The sequence below is a fragment of the Urocitellus parryii genome, chromosome 1 (genome assembly GCF_045843805.1).
Source record: "Urocitellus parryii isolate mUroPar1 chromosome 1, mUroPar1.hap1, whole genome shotgun sequence".
Taxonomy (NCBI): domain Eukaryota; kingdom Metazoa; phylum Chordata; class Mammalia; order Rodentia; family Sciuridae; genus Urocitellus; species Urocitellus parryii.
The window spans coordinates 2,269,192-2,291,363 of NC_135531.1; the positions used below are offsets into that span (position 1 = coordinate 2,269,192).

General features: G+C 57.5%; 2 protein-coding genes across 3 annotated transcripts; one reads left to right on the forward strand and one right to left on the reverse strand.

The window, feature by feature from the left end:
* Positions 1–4,523: 4,523 nt before the first annotated feature.
* On the reverse strand, positions 4,524–6,698 carry Mrpl36 (mitochondrial ribosomal protein L36). Its single transcript, XM_026380034.2, has 2 exons — positions 6,626–6,698; positions 4,524–6,530 (listed from the first exon to the last, which is right to left on the reverse strand). The coding sequence occupies exon 2, from the start codon at positions 6,515–6,517 to the stop codon at positions 6,230–6,232; it is 288 nt and encodes a 95-aa protein (XP_026235819.1). The 5' UTR covers positions 6,518–6,530; positions 6,626–6,698; the 3' UTR covers positions 4,524–6,229.
* Positions 6,699–7,894: 1,196 nt separating this feature from the next.
* Ndufs6 (NADH:ubiquinone oxidoreductase subunit S6) lies at positions 7,895–21,181 on the forward strand. 2 transcript variants are annotated; one of them, XM_077799957.1, is made up of 4 exons: positions 7,895–8,379; positions 9,789–9,842; positions 19,698–19,820; positions 21,016–21,181. In XM_077799957.1, the coding sequence occupies exons 1-4, from the start codon at positions 8,272–8,274 to the stop codon at positions 21,130–21,132; spliced, it is 402 nt and encodes a 133-aa protein (XP_077656083.1). In that variant the 5' UTR covers positions 7,895–8,271; the 3' UTR covers positions 21,133–21,181. The 2 variants fall into 2 exon arrangements, with proteins under 2 accessions (XP_077656083.1, XP_026235818.1); XM_026380033.2 differs by having other exon boundaries at positions 7,927–8,379; positions 21,009–21,181.
* The last annotated feature ends 991 nt before the right edge of the window (positions 21,182–22,172 follow it).

A 22,172-nucleotide genomic window follows, 5' to 3' on the forward strand; every position in this document is an offset into this window, starting at 1 on the left:
CCCACCTCCTAGGTTATGAGGATGCTGTCTGGCTCATGGCAGCTGCTAAGTCACTCTGAAGTCCTCTTTCTTCGTGTTGACTTGGGCTGGATACAGGGAGACTCTGTCTCTACTCACAATGAGGACAGTGGGTGGGCACTGTCAGGTTGTGGCTGCTTGGGCATCCTCAGCCTCCCTCTGGGTGGTCCTCCTGCATCTGTCTGCAGCTTCTCCCGACTGTCACTCTCAGTCTCTCGAGGGCCATCGAGGTGACGTCTGCTTGAGCAAGTGTCCTCATCTGTTCTTTTGCTTCAGCCTGAGCCTTCACACTAAAAATGGAGGGACCTGCAGGCATGGTGCTGGCACCCACTAAAGCCCTGACCTGCCTCTGGGTCCCCTGAGGGTGCAGGGGCAGCTCCCATGGGGGACAGCATGCCCACCTCCAGACTGGTCCTTGTGTCTGCAGGGGCAGCTCCCACGGGGGACAGCATGCCCACCTCCAGCACTGGTCCCTGTGTGTGTCTGCAGGGGCAGCTCCCACAGGGGACAGCATGCCCACCTCCAGCACTGGTCTCCTGTGTGTGGCTGCAGGGGCAGCTCCCATGGGGGACAGCATGCCCACCTCCAGCACTGGTCCTTGTGTCTGCAGGGGCAGCTCCCATGGGGGACAGCATGCCCACCTCCAGCACTGGTCCTTGTGTCTGCAGGGGCAGCTCCCATGGGGGACAGCATGCCCACCTCCAGCACTGGTCTCCTGTGTGTGGCTGCAGGGGCAGCTTCCATGGGGGACAGCCTGCCCACCTCCAGCACTGGTCCCCTGTGTGTGGCTGCAGGGGCAGCTCCTCTGCAGGACAGGCTTCCCACCTCCAGGCCCTGCCCTTTCTGCAGGACACTTGCTCAGCTGGTGGGGATTTGCTCAATCCCCTTCGAGGAACTTGGAAGAGCCCAAGTCTCAGGGGCCTGGGGGTGGCCCTTGGCTGTGAGTGATGTCCACAGTGGTGCCTGTCGCTCTGCACCCCTTGCTGTGCCTCCCTCCTTGATTCATACCCAAGCCACACCTGGGCTTCAGGTGTCGCCTCCCACATGGGTCGTGAGCACCCCAAGCCTGGTCCCGAGTTGGGCGAGTTAATACAGGCAACCTCACTCCCATTTCCTAGTTGAAAAACAGGGGCCCGGGGAGGTAAAGCCACCTGCCTTGATGTGGTGATTCTGAACTGGGCACCTGGCAGTGTCTGGGGACGTTTGGTGAGCACACAGAGGGAGGGTGCTGTGGATGTCCCGTGGCGAGCCCAGGATGCTGAGCAGCACCTGCTGTTCCATGTGTTCGAAACACTCCCAGACTCTTGCACTCTACTTGGAGGTGGGGCTCTGGGAGGTTATGAGGGTGGGGTCCCTGGTGGCTTTGGTGGCTTTATAAGAGGAGGAGAGACCTGTGCTCCCAGGGCTGCTGTCTCCCCATGTGGTGCCAGCCACGTTGACGCAGCAGGAGGCCTCGCCAGGTGCTGGTTCTGTGCACTTGGAACCACCAGGCCCAGGAACCATGAGCCACACACACTTCTGTTCCTTATCAGTTACCTGGCCTCAGGGACTTTGTTACAGCAACAAGAAACAGGCCAAGACATACCCGCAGTGCACAGGATGCTCCGGCAGAGAATGTCCAGCCCCAGATGCGCCTGGTGCTGGGCTGGCAAGTGGCAGGGAGCTACTTCACCGCTGCGCTGGGACTGAAGCCTGGACGTGAGTCGCTGGCCTCAGCACACTCAGGTGCCGTTCAACACAGCTCAGTCCACACAAAGCCTGTCTAGTAGTGGCCACTGCACACTCTGGCCTCATGAAGCTGGGCTTCACTTGTAGGCAGCCTGGGTGGGCCAAGCACACCTGAAGCAATGGGGAGAAAACCAAAGGTTTTGACTCAGGCTCAATTATCAGAAACCAGTTTTGGTCACGGGAGGAGACGTTCCACGGAAGTGCACCCTCTTTGTTTCTTCGTAGATTCCTGTGGTGTACTGTGGCTGGGCATGTGTTTGTGCAACTCCTTGAGGCTGTGCCTATGCATGCCCAAATTTCCACAGCACCCAGGCCTGAAGCTACAGGTAAGCAAGGATGGTCAGGTTTCCCTCCACAGCATGATGCATGTGGGAAACGGGCTCAGTTCCCAGCCTGTGCACCCAGCCTTGGCCCTCTGCCGTGCTGCCCCCACGGACCCTATCCACCACCATCCTTCAGGTTCCAGCTGAATGTCACCCCTCACAGGGCCTCAGACTCCAAGGAGGCCAGGCCCTCTGCCTTCAAGACTCTGTATGGTCCACTTGTAACCCTCATGTTCCATTGTCCCCTCAACTGACCTGCTCCAGCCCTGCCTAGATGGAAGGACAGCCAGAGCAGGAGCCCCTCTCTCCTCTACCTCCACGGGCCTGTGCTGAGGACACGCCACAGCATCAGTGACACCAGGCAGAGATGGAGGCAGGGAGGCCACATGGCCTCCATGATACACAACACTGAGAAAGGAAAGGTCATTGGCTGGAGGTCCTACAGCCCACTGAGGTCACTGTGGTAGCTCTGCCAACACATTACACACCCTCCCTACACTGGCTGTGTGTGCATGCGTATGTGTGCATGGGCATGTTGTGCCTGTGTGCACACAAGCACACACAGCTGCATGCACACATGTGCCCACATTCACGTGCTCATGCCCACACACAACATGCACATGTGCCCACACACAGGTGCTCATGTACACACACAGCTGCATGCCCATACAACTGCATGAACACTTGTGCTCACATCCATGTGCTCATGCCCACACAGCCGCATGCACATGTGCCCACGCCCACACACAACTGCATGCACACATGTTCACTCTCATGCCAACACAGATGTATGTATATGTCTGTGCTCACACAGCCATATGCACACACATGCTTGTGCACACGTGAACACATATACTACACACACACACAATCATGCACACATGCTTGAGGAAAGCCCCCTCACGGAGGAGGAATTCCCAGTTCTGGTGAAGAGTTTGACATTCTCCTTGTGAAAAGAAGCTTCCCACACTTTGGAGGTCCCACAGGACACATGCCTTGATGTGTCCACAGCTCCTCATGAGGGCCAGCTGGGTGGTGCTCCCTTCTGCAGAGCAGAGCTGAGCTTTCCACACTGTGCTGTTCCCTTTAGTGATAATGTCCACCCCCTCCCAATCCAGCTGGGCAGACTCCAGACACCAAGAGCTGTAGCTCTCAGAGCCTTCTGCCCACCAAGCCCTATGTGGGGAGGGCGAGCCGTCCAAAGCAGAGCTCATGCCAAGATAGGCTTCGTCCTCTTCTGGACAGGACTGGGGCTGCTGTGTCCACGGCTCCCCTCTGGGGCCCCCAGGGCCTCCAGACCTGCTGCTGACTCAGACTCGGGGGTTTCTTCTACAAGGCAGGCTTCTTGCATATCTTTCCCGCCCCCCAATTTTGGAAAACCCTTTTCTGGTAGGATAAGGAGGTCCACCCAATCCGAGGAGACTGGTACAGGTAGAAGTCCACCTTACATCTCACATCTGCAATGGGCTGAATTGTGCCCCAAATGCACGTTAACTTCCCAACCCCAGTGCCTCAGAGAAGGCCTGGGTTTGGAGTTGGGATCTTTAGAGAGGTCATTTGGTTCAATGAGGTCATTAGTGTGGCCCTAGTCCACTCTGACTGGGGTCCTCAGAACATCAGGACACAGACACACAGAGCGATGACCATGTGGGGACATGGGGGAGACAGTGGCCACACACCAATGGGAGAGGCTACAGGAACCAGCCTGGCCACGTCATCAGCTGGACCTGAGTCTAGCCTCATGGGCGAGGGCACACCTGGGGACCTAACTTTCCAAGTGCCATGCTGCAGCAGCTGGTGCAGACCAAGCCAGCATTCCACCAGTGAAATACATGACACAGCTGCCCACACATGCTCTTCTGCTGACTTAGGTGTGGGGTTAGTCCAACTTACCGCTGAACAGGGCAGGCTGGCTCTATCCCTGCTCCCCATGGGTGTCGCCACCTCCAGCCAGGGTAGCCTGGTTGGGCTTACCAGGACTGCCCGAGCTGAGAACTCAGCAAAATGACCCTGGGGATTTGGAGGCCAAGTTCTAGGAAGCCTGGCCTCATCTGTCTGGGTCTACTGGATGCTCACTCTTGGGAAGCAGACTGGGATGGCCAGTCTACTGTGCTGAGCGGCCCACACGGCTCAGCATTCTGTGAGAAGAACCTGAGTTGTCACAGCACAATGCTGGAGACACCCAGAGGTGGCCCTGCAGATCAGACAAACCACCCAGTGGGGTCCTTCCCCAAGACCCTCAAGAGTGGGCAATGAAACAGCTGACTCAGAAGCACCCGAGTGGCTTGTGCCAGATAGGTGATGTGAACTCACCCTTTCTTCCAGGAGGTCCCAAGTATTGTCACACAGACTCAGAATTCCTGCCTCACCCCCAAGCCTGTCTGCACAGCGCCCACCCGCAAGGCGCCCACGAGGCTGGATAGAGTCCAGAGGGTGAAGGAATTCAGCCATTGGAAAGACTTACTTATTTTTATTGAAAAACAATTTTACTGGAAAACCTTGGGAATAAAAGTTGTCGATTATTCTGTTACTAATAAAAACACACACAAACTCCACACCTGCATTCCACCACGCCAACTCCAAGGTGGCAGTTCATCTTTCTCACCCACTTCAAGAGGGAGCTGAAGCACAGAGCCAAGGTCACACCACGGGCAAGTGGCAGAGTTGGGATTTGGGCCTATGCTCAGACCTCTGTGCACCATCATTTCAAATGGGAGAGCTGGGCATCAGAGTGGATGTGCAGGAGTGGCCATGATGAAAGGGCTCCAGCAGCCCAGGGACAGGGAGGTCCCACCAGTCCCATTAGTTGCCTTGTCTGTCTACCCTGGACCAGGCTCCTGGTCACTCCCCAGGCAGGCAGAGCTGCTACTGTCTCCAGTAGGTGCTGGCTGGGCTGCCTATGACAGGTGACCTGGACCCTGGGGAATAACCTCACTATTCATCTGTCTGTACCGGGTCCTCTCCCCATAAGATGCCAGGCTCTGCTTCTGACACTATCCATTTTCCCTCCTACGGCCTAGCACCCCAAAACCCAAACTCTGCTTTTCTGGAATCTCCTAGCCATCTCCAGGTTCACATGTGTTCATGGACTAGTGTCAGTCACACCCACCGCCTAGGTCTGGGCATGCTCCTTTCTCTCCCCCTTAAACGCTCATCACTCCCAAGATCCCTCTCCTCACTGCCTGATTACCCGTGGTGCTTGGGCTCCACCAGAAGCATCCCTCCCCACTTCCCAGAGCATCAGAGGCCCAGGGCACAGGCCCATCACAAGGTTGACCTTGGGAAATGACACCTGGTACTTGAAACTGTCATTTATTGTCATCACCCACTGTCAAGGTTCCTGAATTTCTGACGCTGGGGCAGCTGGTACTCCAGCAACAGTCTCCACATTCCCTACCCTGGGGAACTGGGTCCACAGCTCCCTGTATTGGACTTGTGGGCCCACACACGTTCCCTGTAGTTTAGAAGCAGCCAGTAACTGTGCCAGACTAAGGTTTAATCTACTCATGAGACTCATCTCTGAGACTCACAGCACATGAAGAGCCAGGCCACAAAAGGACCTCGTTTCCCAAGAATCCTGCTTCAGCTTTTCAACACTGACAAATGGCAGCTCTCCAAAATCCTAGAGCATAATGCTTCCTTCAGATCCTCTGCAAAGACACCAGGGTACGGTTTTGCTTCTCATCTCCTTTGGCAGAGCATCAACTACCACTTTCTGAAAGCCATCAACTTGCTGACATGGGGCATTTCTGCTCTGCCTCAGACCCAGAATGACAGACTTAACTGCTACCCCAACGGCATTTGCAGTAAACGGATTAAGTGTCCTTTAGCTAGAAGTTGCCCACAGTGTCTTTCAGACGGGTCCTGGGGAAGGGACTGCTGTCCCGGGGCATGTAAGACACAGGCCAGAGCTCCGCCCCAGGAAGCGCCTTCGGACTCCAGGGGTCTTCCACCCTCTAGTCCGTGCGCAAACACTCCACGGCAGAGGAAGGCAATTCGCTTTCCATCTGGGGCTCTGGCTTGACTGGGTGTGGGCTGATCCCCAGGGCTGCCGGTCCTAAGGTCAAGAGAGGTCAGAACACGGGCGGTTAAAATTTATTTCCTCTATAAGGCACCTTCCCGAGGTCACGTCGCTCGGTCGCCGGCGCAGAGGCCGAGGGCTACATCTGCCGCTGCTTGTGCCTGGGGTTGGTCTTGCAGTAGACGAACCAGCGCCCGCGCCGCTTCACCAGGTAGCAGTCCTTGCAGCGCTTCTTGAGCACAGCCTTGGTCTTGAAGCCCGCCGCGGGCTGCGGGAGCGGCAGGCGCGGCACGGCGCCCGCCCGCACGGCGCCCGCGAGGCCGGACAGCAGGGCCGCGCACGAGGCGGACGCCGCGGCGCAGGGGCTCAGGAGTCGGAGCGGGCCCGCGACGGTCGCCAGCACGCGCCTCGCCAGTAGCGCGGCCATGCCTCGTCCCGGCCTGTGGGAGAAAACCCGTCAGCGCCCGCGCCGCGCCCCCGCCCCACCCGCTGCCCACCCGGGGAAACAGAGGCGCCCGGGACCCCGGGACCTGACCTGGGAAGGAACGGTGCGTCCGCACCACCCCCTCTTCCGCTCCTGCGCCTGCGCACGCGCCTGCTCAGTGGCGCGGGACGCTACCGCCCGGAAGTAAGATGGAGGCGAGTCTCCTGCCCCTCCCCACCCTCCATCAGGCGCCGAGCTCAAGGCACATGCGCACTCGGCTAGCCGGGCGTTTCGCACCGGGCTCCCTCGAACCCTTCCGGTCCGCTACCTGGGTGCCTTGGGCGAAAATGCACAAGTGGGAGTGAAACCGCATCTTCACAATGAAAAAGAAATCACAGCCACTTAGACATAGAAAAAACTGACAAACCAGTGTCTAAACGTATGTGAAAGGTAACGTTCTATAAGTGACATCCTGGCAGAAATATGAAGGGGTTCATAGAGGCGAGTGGCTGTAGACAGTGGCCCTAATTGATCACGAATAAACTGTTTATCTCCAACATTATGAAAAGCTCCAAACATGTAAAATAGTGCAACAGATTTTAGAGTGAACACCTAGATTGTCCAGTTAGCGCTCTGAATATTTGTTTTCAGGCATCTATAAGTGAATTCATCCATCTTACTTTTTACGTCTAGCGAAGTGAGTCGTATCAGGCTGGCACTTCTTCGCCAGTTCACAAGGCTAATCCGGTAGCCCACCTTTGTACCTCACCAGGTGAGCACCAGGATCCTGGAGTTTTATTAGCTTTGAGACAATTCTGCCTCTGAGCATGGCATTTGTTGGACCACCTTTTCTTTTTCTGAAGGCTTTTATGCGCATTGTTTCTTATCGACTTTTCTTCCTCTTTATCATTTCCCAATACCTTCCAGCAATATGTAGGCGTTTTTTCTTGGAGTCACCTGGTCCTCAGACTCTGGCTGCAGCTACCAGTGCATCAAACCAGAATCCAGACTGTGGCGCCCGCATGGATACATGTGAGTTTCAGTTAACTCCTTAGGGAATTAGCACCTCAGCCCCACTCCTGCTTTTCCTGTAAATTCAGGGCCCCACCTTAATCTTGTCCCTATGATGTTCGAGCTTGCTCGTTGTACGGGCTGGCCCCTGTGTGACTTTAACCCTTGGAAAAGTCTATGAAAAAGGTTTACGTTAGAGGACGAAGCCTGAGGGGCGAAACAGCCCATACCAGGTTTGGAGGCCAGAGTTTTGTACCCTGTCTTAGGCATTTCTCAAGCCTGTGTTTTTGCATGCTAGATAAAATCGACTGTAGTTTTACTGGTAGCTTTTATTAGGTCTCTGTTGCAGAAATCCACAAACTAGGCTGCCTCCTTACCAGGAATGCTGCATATTTTATCAAGGGGGATGCACTTCCATTTTCTTCTGCTAAGCACTGATGTCTACCAAAAATACTGATACTGATACTTCTCATGATTATCGATGTCAAGAGAATACAAGCAGTGCGTCTTCAGTTTCCACCCTCCTCTGCCTTTCCCAAGTAAGACTCGCTGGGCGTTACTAACTGCGGATCCCCTGCGTACTCCAAGAGCTCGGCCTCAACTGAGCGCAGCCCCAGCCCTCCCAGACCGCGAAGCGCACGCGCACCTCTTGGGGTGAATTCCCGGGAGCCCAGGCCCCCGCCCGAAGCCAGGCGCATGCGCAGCCCTCGGAGCGACGGCGCGCCGGGTCAAGGGTCACAGGCAAGATGGCGGCGGCAGTGACCTTCCGCCAGCTGCTGTGGCTGCCCCGGGTGGCCCGGAGTTTCGGCGTGCGGGTGTCGCCGACAGGGGAGAAGGTCACGCACACCGGCCAGGTAATGATCGGTCCGCGGCTCGGCGGGGGACGGCATGGTGGGCTCGCGGGAGGCAGCGGGCAGACAGCGTCGGGGATCGCACCGACACCGACGGACGCTGGTGCACGCCGGTGCTGCCCCGCGCGGCTGACACGCTCGTGCTCGCTTGTGCTGCCCCCTCACTGACACGCTCGTGCACGCTTGTGCTGCCCCGCTCACTGACACGCTCGTGCACGCTTGTGCTGCCCCCTCACTGACACGCTCGTGCTCGCTTGTGCTGCCCCCCTCACTGACACGCTCGTGCTCGCTTGTGCTGCCCCCTTACTGACACGCTCGTGCTCGCTTGTGCTGCCCCCTCACTGACACGCTCGTGCTCGCTTGTGCTGCCCCCCTCACTGACACGCTCGTGCACGCTTGTGCTGCCCCCTTACTGACACGCTCGTGCTCGCTTGTGCTGCCCCCTTACTGACACGCTCGTGCTCGCTTGTGCTGCCCCCTCACTGACACGCTCGTGCTCGCTTGTGCTGCCCCCTCACTGACACGCTCGTGCTCGCTTGTGCTGCCCCCTCACTGACACGCTCGTGCTCGCTTGTGCTGCCCCCCTCACTGACACGCTCGTGCTCGCTTGTGCTGCCCCCTCACTGACACGCTCGTGCTCGCTTGTGCTGCCCCCCTCACTGACACGCTCGTGCTCGCTTGTGCTGCCCCCTCACTGACACCCTCGTGCTCGCTTGTGCTGCCCCCTCACTGACACGCTCGTGCACGCTTGTGCTGCCCCCTCACAGACACGCTCGTGCTCGCTAGTGCTGCCCCGCTCACTGACACGCTCGTGCACACTAATGTTCGTAAGCGCGCGCACCGACGGGACGGTGGGTGTCTCAGCCCTCCTGGGCCGCTCCAGGGCTACCTTCCAGGTGCTGTCCGATGGGCAGCTCTGCCCGCTGTCTAGGGCAGATTTCCTTTTGGAAGTCTGTAACCGCCAGTTCTTTTGGTCAAATTCCTTAATGCTGCTTAGTATTAAATCGAGGGTGTTGCTAACTCGAGGAGTCTGATGTAGCGTAAAGCCCAGAATGGCGCTCCACTACCATGGTGAACCAACAGATGACCCTGTGTACTTGTCATTTAGTATTTAGAGGAGGAAATGAAGCCATTTGCCATATGTGAAAAGAAGGTTGGGGGTCCTTCCTGAGTCAGGGTTGTCTCTTCTCTGCAGGTCACCTTCCTGCTGGCCAGCTCCCCTAGGCTTTCCACCTGCCTTCAGAATCTTTCTGGCAAACGCTCCTTCTTGCACAGTACACTTCTTGGGCATTGGGTTCAACCTCAGAGGCCTAAATGCCAGGGAAATGCACTTCCCTGAAACGTTGTCATTGATGTTCAGTGACCACTTTCAGAATTGGACTGTAAAATCATAGATGGTCTTTTTCTTTCAGGTTTATGATGACAAAGACTACAGGAAAATTCGGTTTGTAGGTCGCCAGAAAGAGGTGAGTGAAAGATCTAGTTAAGACAGGTAAGCATTCAAAAAGCTTATGTGGGGGGAGCATGCCTAATCCAAAAATCTGGAGCACCCCAAAATCTGAGACATTTTGAGCACCAACATGGTGCTACCAGTGGAGAAATCCCCCTTTGACCTAATTTTTTGACTTTTCAGTTTGTGTATGGGGGGGCAGGCACAGGGATCCAGGGCCATGCACATTACTAGGCAAGCTCTCTACCAGTGAGCTTGGCCTCTAAGAGTAATTTTATAGATCACTTTTGGGTTTATAGAAAAACTGAACAGAGCACAGAGTCCCAAACACCTCTGTCCCTCGCGGTCTCTGCTGTTGCTCACATCTATCTTGTGTTGGCATGGACCTTTGTTATAGTTGGTGAACCGGTTTTGGAACTGATGTTTGACTTGCACCCACAGATTACAGAGGAGTCACTCCTAATGTATGCACTCTCTGGGTTTGACAGATGTGCACTGACGGGGACCCACCATTGCAGGAGCACACAGGGGTTTTCCTGCCCAGCACATCTCTGCGCCTGCCTGTTCTTCCTCTATACCCAGCCTCTGGCAACCCCTGATCTCACTATCTCTAGTTTCATTGGTAGTATTTTAACAAATAAGATAAAGCTGGACTTAATCTGAAGACCAAGAATAATAGAACACTGGGTTGTTGAGCTGGCCTTTGCAGGAGAGAATGGGAAGCACCTCCTCATGGGGCTAGTGCAGTCTTAAGCTGCCATAGCTGCAGAGTGCCTGTATAGGGCCCCACGGTCCTAGTTTATGGCAGCTCTTATTGAGGGGAGGCTGCAGATACACCACAGAATGAGGCATGCCCCGCCTCCACAAGGAAGGGAACAGAAGTAAGGCCTGATGTGGTCCTGGAGTTGGTGGTGCCCTGGGCCCCTGGAAAGGTGGATGCCAGGCTGCAGGTTCTTCTGCTGCTGTTACTGGGTTGTCAGACATGCACTGTTGATAGCAGGTATCCCTCTCCTGCACTGGTGGTACTCTGAGGCCTGCAGTGGGAAGTGGTGTGAAGGGGACATCTGGGACTGGAGGTGGTGGGGACTGGCCAAAGTGCATTGGTGTATTTGCTTACAAGCTCGGGTGCTGGGTTGTCCTGGCCGGCTGCATTCAGAGCCATGCTCCCACCAGTGAGTTTTCTAACACAGTGAGTCTTGGTTACTCATCTCCTGGGGTGTGGGTACCTGGTGCCTGAGACAGGGATGGGCTGGGAACAGCTGTCCCAGAAAGCACTGGGAAGAGAGCACCTTGCTGTGCGGCTGCTCTCCTTATAGCTAGAGGGCAGGCTCATTTTCAGTGTTTGAAGCTAAGCAATCAGGCAGAAGCTGTAGAACACCAGGAGACTGGGTCCTTCAGCCAGCCTCCCTCCCCGTGGTATGGGCCCCTCCTAAGTCTGCACCCAGGCAACCCACATTGGACCTTTGTAGCCAGGTGGAGATGGGTTCTGGGCACTGCTGTGACCTCCATAGCCTGGGGCTGGCCGGGATGTCAGCAGAGACCCTGTGGCCTCACCTGCCCAGCCCCTCGCTGCTTTTCAGTGGCACTGTAAGGTGCAAGCCATCACTGATTTTAGGGAGCCTGCAGGTGGAGCTCACAGGTTCTCCATGTGAGGTGAATGGATCCTTCTGAGAGGAGTGTGTGCAGCTTAGGCTGGTGGACAGCCAACTGCAAGCCGTGCTGGAGAGGAAGCTGCCAGTGTGTGGTGTGGAAGCACATCTGGGGCCCAGAGAGGAGCCAGCAAGTGCCGTCAAGGCAGCCGCTGCAGGGAACCCGGGACCCGCCATTCCACGCCTAACTGGACCCACAGGAACTGAAGCCGGGGCCGCAGGCACATGGGATCTGCACAGCCGTGTTCTCGTAGCGCTGTTCACCGTGGAGAAGATGTGGAGGCCATGCAGGCCTCCTTCCACAGGACAGGGGATGGGAACGTGGTGCATGCACAGTGGGACGCTGTCCAGACCTAAGAGGGACGGGACGGGGCTTCTGATGTAGTCGCCTGAACCTTGATGACAGGGTGGGAAGCTTTGGGGGCTTCGTGGTGCTGCAGAGGGTTACAGGGACAGGTGAGCAGGGGTCACGGTTGTACAACTTTGTGAGATGCTTACAGCCACCTCAGCACTCAGAGGGCTTTAAGATGCTGGTGTTGATGTGTCTTTTGCCATCTTAGGGAAACAAGATGAAGCCGGGGCCGAAGGCACGGGGCTGTAGTCCCAGCTGCTCGGGAGGCTGAGGTGTGTGGCAGCTGGCAACACAGTGTGACTTGGTAAGAGAGAAAGAAATTGGGGAGAAGGTGACCTCAGGCCCCTGTGGAGACTGACTGGGTCCCTTTCAGGGGCTCAGCAGCAGTGCTCCCTCCACCCTGTTTGTCACAGACCACTCAGGCAGGAAAGGGATTTCATGCTGAGGCTGTACCAGGGTGGGAAATTGTCACTTGTCTCCAGGGTGGGGCAGCTCCTGGGCCAGGGCATAGAAGACTTGAATAGTGAGTCCTCTCGAGGAATACGAATCACAGGCCCGCCATCTTAGAAGGGCGTGGGCTGTCAGGAGTAACAGTTACCAGCCAGGGCTCTTTGCCCCCCAGGACCCAGAGAAAATGTTCAAACCATAACTCACCCAGGTTCAGGTGGTGGCTTCTCTGTGAGGCAGCCGCAAGATCAGCCCTGACTCTGTTGTGAGTAATAGAAAATCCCCGTGGTCCATTTCCAGGACACAGTGTTTAGCTTTAAAGGTAAAATGACCAGGATGGAAGAAAGGCGGCTGAAGGGGCGGACCCACGGGAAAGTTACAGCCCCAACAGAGGAGGTGGGAGGGAGGGCCTCCTGGTCAACCCAGATGGACTGTCCAGGCCAAGGGCCTCAGCCCAGGGGACCTGCCTGCCACAAGAGAACCAGGGGCGGGGCAGCTAGCAGTGTATTTCTTTAACTCACCCAGAAGAAGGCGATGAAACCTGGGTGACATGGGGAGACTGTGTACCCTCAGTGCTCAGCCAGAGAGGAACCAGGAGAGGACACCACTTGTACCCAATCTGGGGCTTGGGGTTTGAATTGTGTCTGCATGCCCAGATCAGAGGAAGGGTTGTCATTTCCAGGGTGGCAGTGGCCAGCAGTGAGTCTGTCCACGGATGGCCTCAGAGGACCGTGGTGCCCTGCCGCTCCCGTCTGCTCCCCTTGGAAGAGCAGGGGGCCCGAGGCAGCGTGGTGCAGGCTGGCGTGTGGACTGCGTTTTCATTGTACTCCTGCATGGAGCTGAGTTCTGGGGAGCAGCTGCTGATAATGGGGGGTCAGGGTCGCCCTGGGCTGCGCACTAAGTGACAGGAGGGCAGTCTCGTGTGTCAGCAGCATCCTGCGCCAGCTGCCCTTCCCGCAGGAGACGTGGGTCTCTGCGTGTTGGGGGCCCGGGGGTTTGTTAGTGTGGCCTCTGACATGTTGTCACTTAGGTGTCCCATATTACTGCACCGCACGGCTTCACTCCCTTGGTTCTGGCATCGCTGCCTGGGGCTGAGCAGAACACGCCTTCTTACAGGCCTGCCGCAAGGAGCTGGTGTCGTGGCCGAGGGGCCCGTAGCGCCACAGTGGAGGCCGGCCGCTGCTGGGCGCTGCTGTAGGCTTCGGGCACCGTCATTTCTGGTGACTTCTCCGAGAGGCTGCACTCGGTGGTAGCCAGTAACTGACAAGTCTTCCTAGAAGCGCCAACCCTCCTGGAAGGCCATGTTTCCATGAGCTTTGGTGAGAGGCACTGGGCGTTGCCTCTCTGCGGCCAGCCTCTGCCAGCAGTGGTACAAGACTCCTCAGCCCTGGCCCCGTAGTTGTGGACACAGCTGCCTACCCGTGTCGTGAGCTTCTGGGCTTGTTTTCAGCCCCGCCCCTGTACTGGCGAGGGTCTGTCTGCCTGGTGTAGTCCAGATGTGCAGGTGGGAGGTGGGGCTGCAGGGGTGGAGGCCAGCATGCCCCTGGACTGCCAGGACCCTGTTGGACTACAGTTCTCACCCGATTGGAAACAGCAAGGTTGTTTACCAGCCGGCCTTGCAGAGTGACTGGGGCAGTCTGTTGACCTTATGTCGGGCTCCATGCTCCTGTGGGCCTGATGGCTTGTGGGAAGGGTGGGACGCTGCCTCGTGCAGTGTGTCCCCTGTGGTATGCAGCAGCTGTGGAGCCTCTGGCCTCCTAAGCTGGCTTTTGTGGCACATCTGGTCCCCGCTGCTGAGCTTGGGAATGGGAGAGATCAGGTGACGAGGTGTCATTGGCGAGGTCCTCCTTATAGACCTTTCCTGCTCATGACCAGGATGTCCTGTGTTCAGAGGATGACCATTGCCCTCCAGAACCTCGGGAAGAAGTGCCCTGGAAAAGGGAAAATCTCCTGCTTGCAGCAGGCCTGGTGACTCATGAAGGAGCAAGGGTGGATTCAGTGGGGCTTGGGGTGGGCGGGGCACCGTGTGGTGGGCTTCTTACCGCTCAGGCTCTGCTTCTTGCAGTGAGAATGCCTGTCTCCTGCTGTTCCGGCTCCTGACTGAGGCGGTTAAGTCAGGGATGGACACTCCGGGAGGTCAGCCCCACCCGGGTTTCTGTATTGGCCACTGGGGGCATCAGGGGGGCTGCTCACCAAGCCAGGATGCTGGATTGCTTTGTTAAAGCCACCGTGAAGTGGAGCAGTACAGCGATTCTTTCTTCCCAGGCTCTCGGGTTCAGCAGCCATCAGCTGAGGTCATTGGCAGGTGGCCAACCCGGCCTCAGCTCTGCTCTGCCAGCTCCCAGCCCCGCCAGCCCCAGGTAACTCTGGGCAAGTCTTTGGCATCACATTACTGCTTTCAAATTTGCCAGCATTCATTTCAGAAGATGACAGAATTTTATTTACTTCAGTAGATGACAGTGTTGTCACCGTGGGGTGCTAAATGCTGTCAGTTTTGCCATATTTTACAGTTTGACTCGGAGCCAGTAAGCCCTGTACACTGCAGTTATCGGGGTGTCTCCAGCCCCTTCTGTGTCTGCGGGCTCCCACTTGCCCCTCTCCTTGCCCTGTCCTTCTCCCAGGAATTCCCTGGTTAGGAATCGGTTCTGTCCCGTGGAGGTCTGTCCCTGTAGCGTTGGGCATGCTCCGGTCCTGAGGGGCTTGTAATCTGGTGGCGGGGTCCGTCCCGCATGTCAGCGTGCCTGTGGCTGATGTGCACTCCACCCAGGGCCTGGGAGAGGTGATGTTCTGCCGTCTCGCAGTACCAGCGAGTTTGCTGTAGGGAGAACAGGAGAGGTGCCCGCTGGCCTCCCGTGTCTGACTGGCACTCGACTCCCTGGGAGGTGCTGACAAGAACGTGGTCTTCAGTGCTTGGTGGCCACCTCCCGTGTCCTCACGCCAGCCCTCGTGGGAGGTTCTCCCCCCCCCATCCTTGATTCCTTCCTCGTCTACCGCAGCACTCTCCGGTTCATCTCAAGTCCTTCCCACCCTGGAACCAGCCGCTTTTGGAGGACCCTGGTCCTCTGGGTGTGAAGTGGGGTGTAGGGGCCACGGTGTGGGCTTCAGGGGTGCTCATTGTCACTGGTGCTGTTCCTGGGGGACAAGGTGTGTGTGTAAGTGGGCACAGGAGGACACGTGCTTCATGAGAAGGACAGCCCTGGGGAGGTCAGGGTCGGGAGACCGCTGTGGCTGCTGGCCTCACCTCCGCGTCCGCTGTCCCCAGTGCAGGGCCACCTGCAGAGACCGTGGAAGTGCCCCCTTCTCACGGTGTGTCCTGTTGGAGGCCTTCCTCTTCTTTCTTTTAAAGTTCCTTGGAAATACCAGGTCCATAGGTTTCCTTTTTATTTTACAGAATAATGTTCATTTTTGTAATTTTGTCAACCGTAAACATGGTTTTAATATTGAAATTACAAAGTTTCAAAGGAAGCCTAACCGTAACCCTTTCCCCTGGACTCTTTGCCTCCTGTTAGTGACCTTTACTGGCGTGTCCTTCCAGTGTTACAGAACTGTGTGTCGGCGGGGCCCTCATCTTCTGCTCACAGGAGCGGAGGGTGTGCCTGCACTCAGTAGCTGGTGTCTCCGCCTCGCGGTGTCCCCGTTCACGCCCTGCAGTATGTCCAGTTGTTTCTCCTTCCACTTAGAGCGACTGTGTGCTCCGTGGGGTGGGTTCTGTTGCAGTCTGTGGCTCCTGGTGGTGGACAAGAGACTCCTGCAGCATGGGCTCAGAGGGCACCAGGGTGTGTACTGACCCAGCCAGTGAGGACCAGAAGGATGGGTTGAGGGCATGATGCCCAGCAGTGTGGGACTGAGGCTGGAAGAGCGTTGAGCGGACCGAGAAGACTCAGTGCTGACAGCCCCGCACAGGGACTGGGGAACAGCTCGCGCCCAGGGCACAGCGGCCACGGTACGGGGCACAAGCATAGGGGCAAGAGGAAGAGCAGTCTGCCCAGGGGACAGAAGCAAGTCCAGGCGACCGAGGAGGAGATCCTAGGGTCTGTGCTGGTCACAGCCTGGTCGGGTCCCAGCTCAGCTGTGAGGGGTGGCAGCATGAGCCAGGTTGGCGCGGAGAAGGGAGCACTGGCGAAACAGTGGAGCGGAAGACGGGCGGGATGGGTGAGTGAACCCTGCGTGCGCGAGGAAACCCAGCAAGCCACCAAGCTACCAGTCATTCCTCGGTCAAATGGAACTGCCTGGCCAGAAGAGAACAGATGTGGGCGCAGAGTGAACCATCTCGGTGAGGAGTCGTGGCCCAGTGAGCGCCTGCAGTGCACCTCTGCAGGTGTCAGAGGGACTCAGACCGGTGGATAGTTGGACAGGGGCACGGTGACCAGAATTGCCTCCAGTGAGAGTGGGAGGCTCAGTCAGACCAGTGTCCATAGAACTTAAAGCCAAGGAATGGCCCTTCCAGGTGGTTCATGGGGACATTCTACCCAACTGCTAGGTGTCCAGGAACCCTACAGCTGCGCAGAACTTCAGGGAACACGTTGAGATGTTTTAAGGCACGAGAAGAATAACAACGATGCTTAAGCCTAATAAACAGAGAAGGATAAATGTGGACGTGGGCGCGGAGTTCTGTGTGACACGCCGGCAGGTGCTCCAGCTGCACGGTGACCCAGCAGTCTGTGCGAGGAGGTCTGTGGAAGCGTCGTACTGGCCCAGTGGTCTGGAGAGGAGCCATATCCTCACCTGCTGAAAAGGCCCTGGCAGTTTACTGCTGCTTCTGTTTGGAGACTCTGGGGGGTCGACCGTGTTTCCCTGCTGTGGAAACTTGTTTTACTTCAGTCCCAGAACCTCTGTCCCACAAAAACGCCAGTGATGTCCCCTGTGGTCAGGATCGAGGCCCAGAAGCCCAGGATGTGCTGCACGGTTTACCAGCATCACAGGTGAGGGAGTGGGGGAAGTAATAGCACTCTAATGTGGAGGTGACGTGCTGTGTCTGAAGACCCCTAAGAATCCATGATAAAGCTGAGAAGAACCTGCAAACCAGAGAATGTATGGCTCACACAGAATGGCCAGTGTCAACGGGTGGACTTTACCCTGGTACAGAGGCCTTACTTAGCAGAAACCATGCTTTGGGTTTCGATCTTTTCCTCCACTGATTGACAGGATGCAGTCTTCCCCAAGATGCTGGGCAGTGGTCAGACAGCAGCCACAGCGGCCACAGGATTCCATGTGAAGCACTGCACGGCGTGTGCCCTTGCTGCTCTGTGAGCTCACAGGGCTAGTTGGTGCATTTTCTGCCGGATGGTCTTTCCCGGTCGTGGTGGGTTTATTGGAACAGTCCCATCGTAAGTGTGCATAGTAGTCTGTAGGTATTCTGACCATGGAAATAGGCAGGGAAGCGTCCCCCAGTGAGCAAACTCTTGGGGGGCAACTGGCGCCCTGATTCCCAGCATTGGAATGCCCAGCAGTTTCCCCCTGAGGCTATTAAGATGACTATGCGGGTGCACTACCTGGTTTCCACAGTAACGTCCTTGGCTGTGAGAGGCTCTGTTTGTGTTGACCTGGACCTGATCTCAGTTGGCCCTCAGGGTTAAAGGAATACTGGTCAGAGTGTGGTCGCGGTGAAGAGTAATAGGTGGTCTTTTTTGAGTGAATAAGCTGGGCAGGAGGGAGGAGCGGACACTTCCTCTTCTTCACCTCTTGACTCCTCTCTGCTCCCGTCTGTCTGCCCACTTGTACCCCGTGTCTGTCTGCCCTTCACAGGGGATCGTTACACTAGTCTGGTAGGCGAGGCGGTGGACGAGGAGACCAGGACTCGCCAGCAGACACAGGAGACCCTGAGGAAGGTCTCTGCCGCGGTTCCAAGCCACTGCTGAGGGCCGGTCCCCGAGGCACAGAGTAGATTGGACAGGCGAGGGCCTTTTTCTTGTGCACGTGTTTCAGCTTTGTCCGGGGTGTCTGGCTAAGTTAACGGGTCAGCTTGACGCATGCCCAGTCCCCAGGCTTTTTCCTGCAGTTAGACAAGTCACTGCTAGAATGCGCCTGGAGAAGAGGCATGTCGGAGTCCTGGTGACACGCTGGAAGTCAGAAACTGGGTGTGTGGTGGGACAGTCACAGCCTGATTTGATAAAGGTCTGATGTTCCATGATGAAGAACTTTAAAATACACAGGAAAAGGCACCAGAGTCCTGTGGAAATGGGCAGCAGACCTGGACTTGGCGGAGCTCTCAGCTACCCTGAGGGAGAGCAGCACCACCCAGAGCTGCTCTGAGGTGCCCCCCAGAGGCGGGGCTGAGCCTGGCCAGCGTCTGACAGTTCTGTGTGCTGTTCATCCTCAGGCCGTAGGGGCCCACTGCCCGGTGCTCCCTGAGGACACACTTCCTGTTGTGCACACCTGTGTGCGGGGCTGCTCATGTAGTGCCGTTAAGGGAGAAGCATGGAAAGCGCGGAGGAGTCAGTGGCCGCGCACACAGGGCACATTGGGCACTGTTACGGAAGGGGGCTCTGGGGAAGGGGACTGCTTTCCAGGAGGTGCTGGTTGGTGGCAGCATGCAGCATTTTGTGATGGAGAGGGAGGCGGCAGGAGCCCTGTGTGTGCAGGTCAGGACCTGCTGTGGACGCTCCCCCACCTGGTGAAGTGGAGCAGGCTCCCTGCCAGGCTGGGGAGGACTGGAGGGCCTGGTGCTGCCTGTCCCTTCAGGTGTGTTTGGATGTGTGGAAACGTGTTTGAATCAGCCGGGAGGTGGGAGACTCACTGCGGCAGGGCCAGCTCTGCGTTTTGTGAAGCCGTAACATGCTGGTGGGGATCTGCCTCGGGTGGGGGTGCAACCCCTGGACTCTGGTGTCGGGTCCGCAGTTCCTTCAGCTGGGGACTGTGCAGGTTAGCACGTGCTGTCATTGAGCGCCAGTGCTCTCACCGTGGGAAAAGGCGCTTGGGTGGGCACTAGCAGAGACAGTCCTGTAGATCGGAGTTGGCGCTCTCTCCAGGACTCACTGTTCTGAACCGCATGTCTGTGTGGGTGTGGATGTATGTGTTGACATGCGTGGGGTCATGCTTGCCACACACCAGCTTCCCTGTCAGGTCTCTCGAGAAAGCCCGGAGGCCTGTGGCCAGCTGTGCTCTTCTGGGTCTGGAGAGGGTGGGCATGGGCACTGGAGGGGACAGGAGAGTGAGTGTGGGCACCTGGGGCAGGCTTGGCAGTTGCCGAGCCAAGGGCAGAGTGAGAATTCTTCCTACTGTTCCAATCCTTGCATTCCATGTGAAGGGTCAACGTGGACGTGTGGCTGTGTTTCAGGGAATTGTTCCTCTGTGTGGAAAGACTACGATGGTCATCTTTAGTGAAATGTGCCGGGTGCATGGGTTGGGTGGGTGCTGTTGACAAGCTTCCGTGGTATAGATGATCGAGGCTGTGTGCACCTGGCTAAGTTTCCTCTTGTTCCAGGTGAATGAAAACTTCGCCATTGATTTGATAGCAGAGCAGCCTGTGAGCGAGGTGGACCACCGGGTGATCTCCTGTGACGGCGGCGGGGGCGCCCTGGGCCACCCCAAGGTGTACATCAACCTGGTAGGTAGCCCTGCTGCTCGCTGGTGCTCTTTGTGTGGCCTGCTGGTCCCCAGTGGTCACCTGTACACAGTCACCGGCCAGCCTGCACGGCGGGGCCTGTGTGGAGTGGCCTTCTGGAAGCAGCTCGTGCCTGAGTGCTGGCTTGGGGTCGTCCTGGGGCCTCCACCCTCCCCCTCTAGCACCAGGCCTGTCTCTGAGCCATCCCCCTGGCTGCTGTCCCAGGCTGCCAGGCAGGGTGCCTCAGCCTAAGGCTCAGGCCATGGATGTCCATGCCCTTCCCAAGGCTGGAGGCCCAGGTTGGTAGGCAGGCCCTCTCCTGACGGCCCTCCCTGACTGGCAGACGCTGTGTCCTCCCTGGGTCCACATGTGGTGGTTCCTCTGCATGTGTCTGCTCATGCGGACCACCTTAGTGACCCATTTTAACCTCTCCTCCCTGAGGGACCTGTCTGCATCCAGCTACACTGAAGGTCGGGACGGCAGCATGAGACCCTCAGAGGGAGGCTTTTCCTATCGGTCCCCTGCAGTCCTGTTGGCTAGCACCACACGGGCTCGTGAGGACGAGGAATGGGCCAGCGGAGGAGCTGTGAGGCCCTGGGGCACGTCCCCAGTGGTGCAGGTCGTGTGCTGGAGGGGAGGAGACTGCAGGCCCTGTGACGGGGCGGGTGAGGCTCTTGTTTCACCAGCTGGTGTCCTGGTGGTGGCCTGTCGCCTTTGGAAGTGGCCTTTACTGGAAGCTGACATTCATCTTGGGTGCTTGTCAGGGTAAAGGGCAGTGTAGCAGCGCAAGGTGTCAGCAGCCTAGAACAGGATGCTGTCACCTTGTGTCCAGGTGACATTCCTGGAGCCCGGCCCGTGGGCTGAGGTTGGGGCGTCCTGGTCCTCGGGCTCAGAGAGCAGGTGGGTCGCAGCCAGCTACAGCTGTTGGGGGCACGGGAGTTCCTCTGGCCATCCTTTGGGACGGCTGCATAGGCAGGGCCTGAGGCGGGGTCCATCCTCTGCCCCCCGCTGCCCCACAGGTCAGGTCAGGTCAGGGTGAACCAGGATCCAGGGCCTGCTTGTCCCAGCTCAGCCCCCACCTGGGCCTCAGTGAGCTTCTGGTTGACACGCATCTCCAGTCCTGTGCTGCTCCTCAGGCTGTGGTGGAAGTGGAGTGTGCACTATGAGATTTTCCTTTTGAATTTTTTTCAGGACAAAGAAACGAAAACCGGGACATGTGGCTACTGTGGCCTACGGTTCCAACAGCATCGTCATTAGCATCAGCACCCTGTCGCCCAGCACCGCGGGGTGCCTCAGCCTCAGGAGCACAGTGTAGGCGCCGCTCCCTGTGCAGGGGCCCTGCTGAATAAAGACACCTCCCGCGAGCTCTCCGGTCTCTTCTTTCCTAGGACGAACTTCCAAGGTGGTGGGGAGGAGCCCACAGACAACAGGCACACCAGGGTCCCCAAGACTGTAGAGGAAGGAGGCGAGGCGGGTTCTGGGTGAAAGAAATCAAGCTCCAGCCTCTAGGGTCTAGAGAGAAGAGAGCAAGCGCCCTCGCTGGTGAGCTTCCAGAGGGCAGCGGGGTGCTGGGAGAGCCGGGCCAGCCCTTGGTTGTCAGGGACCTTGATCACCGAGCTCCTTCTGTCCTGAGACGTGCCTGTGTGAGAGCAGGGAGTTAGCCAGCATGCCTGACCTTGGGAACACCGGGCAGGAGGGCTTGGCCTGGGGCTGTGCTCCGTCCTCCTTGGGGTGGGGGGCCCTCGAGTGTGGGGATGGCTGCAACGGGTGGGCACCAGCCAGGTTTGTGAGAGAGGCCTCCATGTGCAGAGGCATTGCAGAAGGGACAGCAGGTCATTGAGGGTTGGTGCCAGCGTTGGCAAGTCTCAGGTGAGCAGGGGAGGGTAAGGAGAAGTCCTGGGTCTCATGAGCTGTCCTCTGGAGTGGGGTGAGACTGACGAGTCAGGGAAACACCTGCCTCCTGGGCTTCAGGTCACAGTGGGAACGTGACATCTGTGCTGTGCAGGGTCCAGCGAGGAGGAAGCCCACGCCAGGGAGTGGGACACGGGACGGGGGTGGGGGGAGGAGCGCGGGAGGAGCACTAGGACCTGTCAGCCCTGAGCCAGAGCGGGGAGGGAGCCACAGGCCCTGCTGGCTCTGAGTCGCTTAACCCAACAGCCGTGTTTACCGAGGGTCTCTTGGTCAGGTCGGCATTCTGCTCTTTAGCTCGACTGAGGTCAGTGTTTGGGTGCCGCTGGTGTCCCTTCCCTGGACAGGCGTGGCCCTGGAGAGCTGCAGGGCTCTGGCTGAGTTTTAGTCTCTGAAACCCAGACTCTGACAGCATTGCTCCAGGAGAGGCCCCAGGGACTCTCCGAC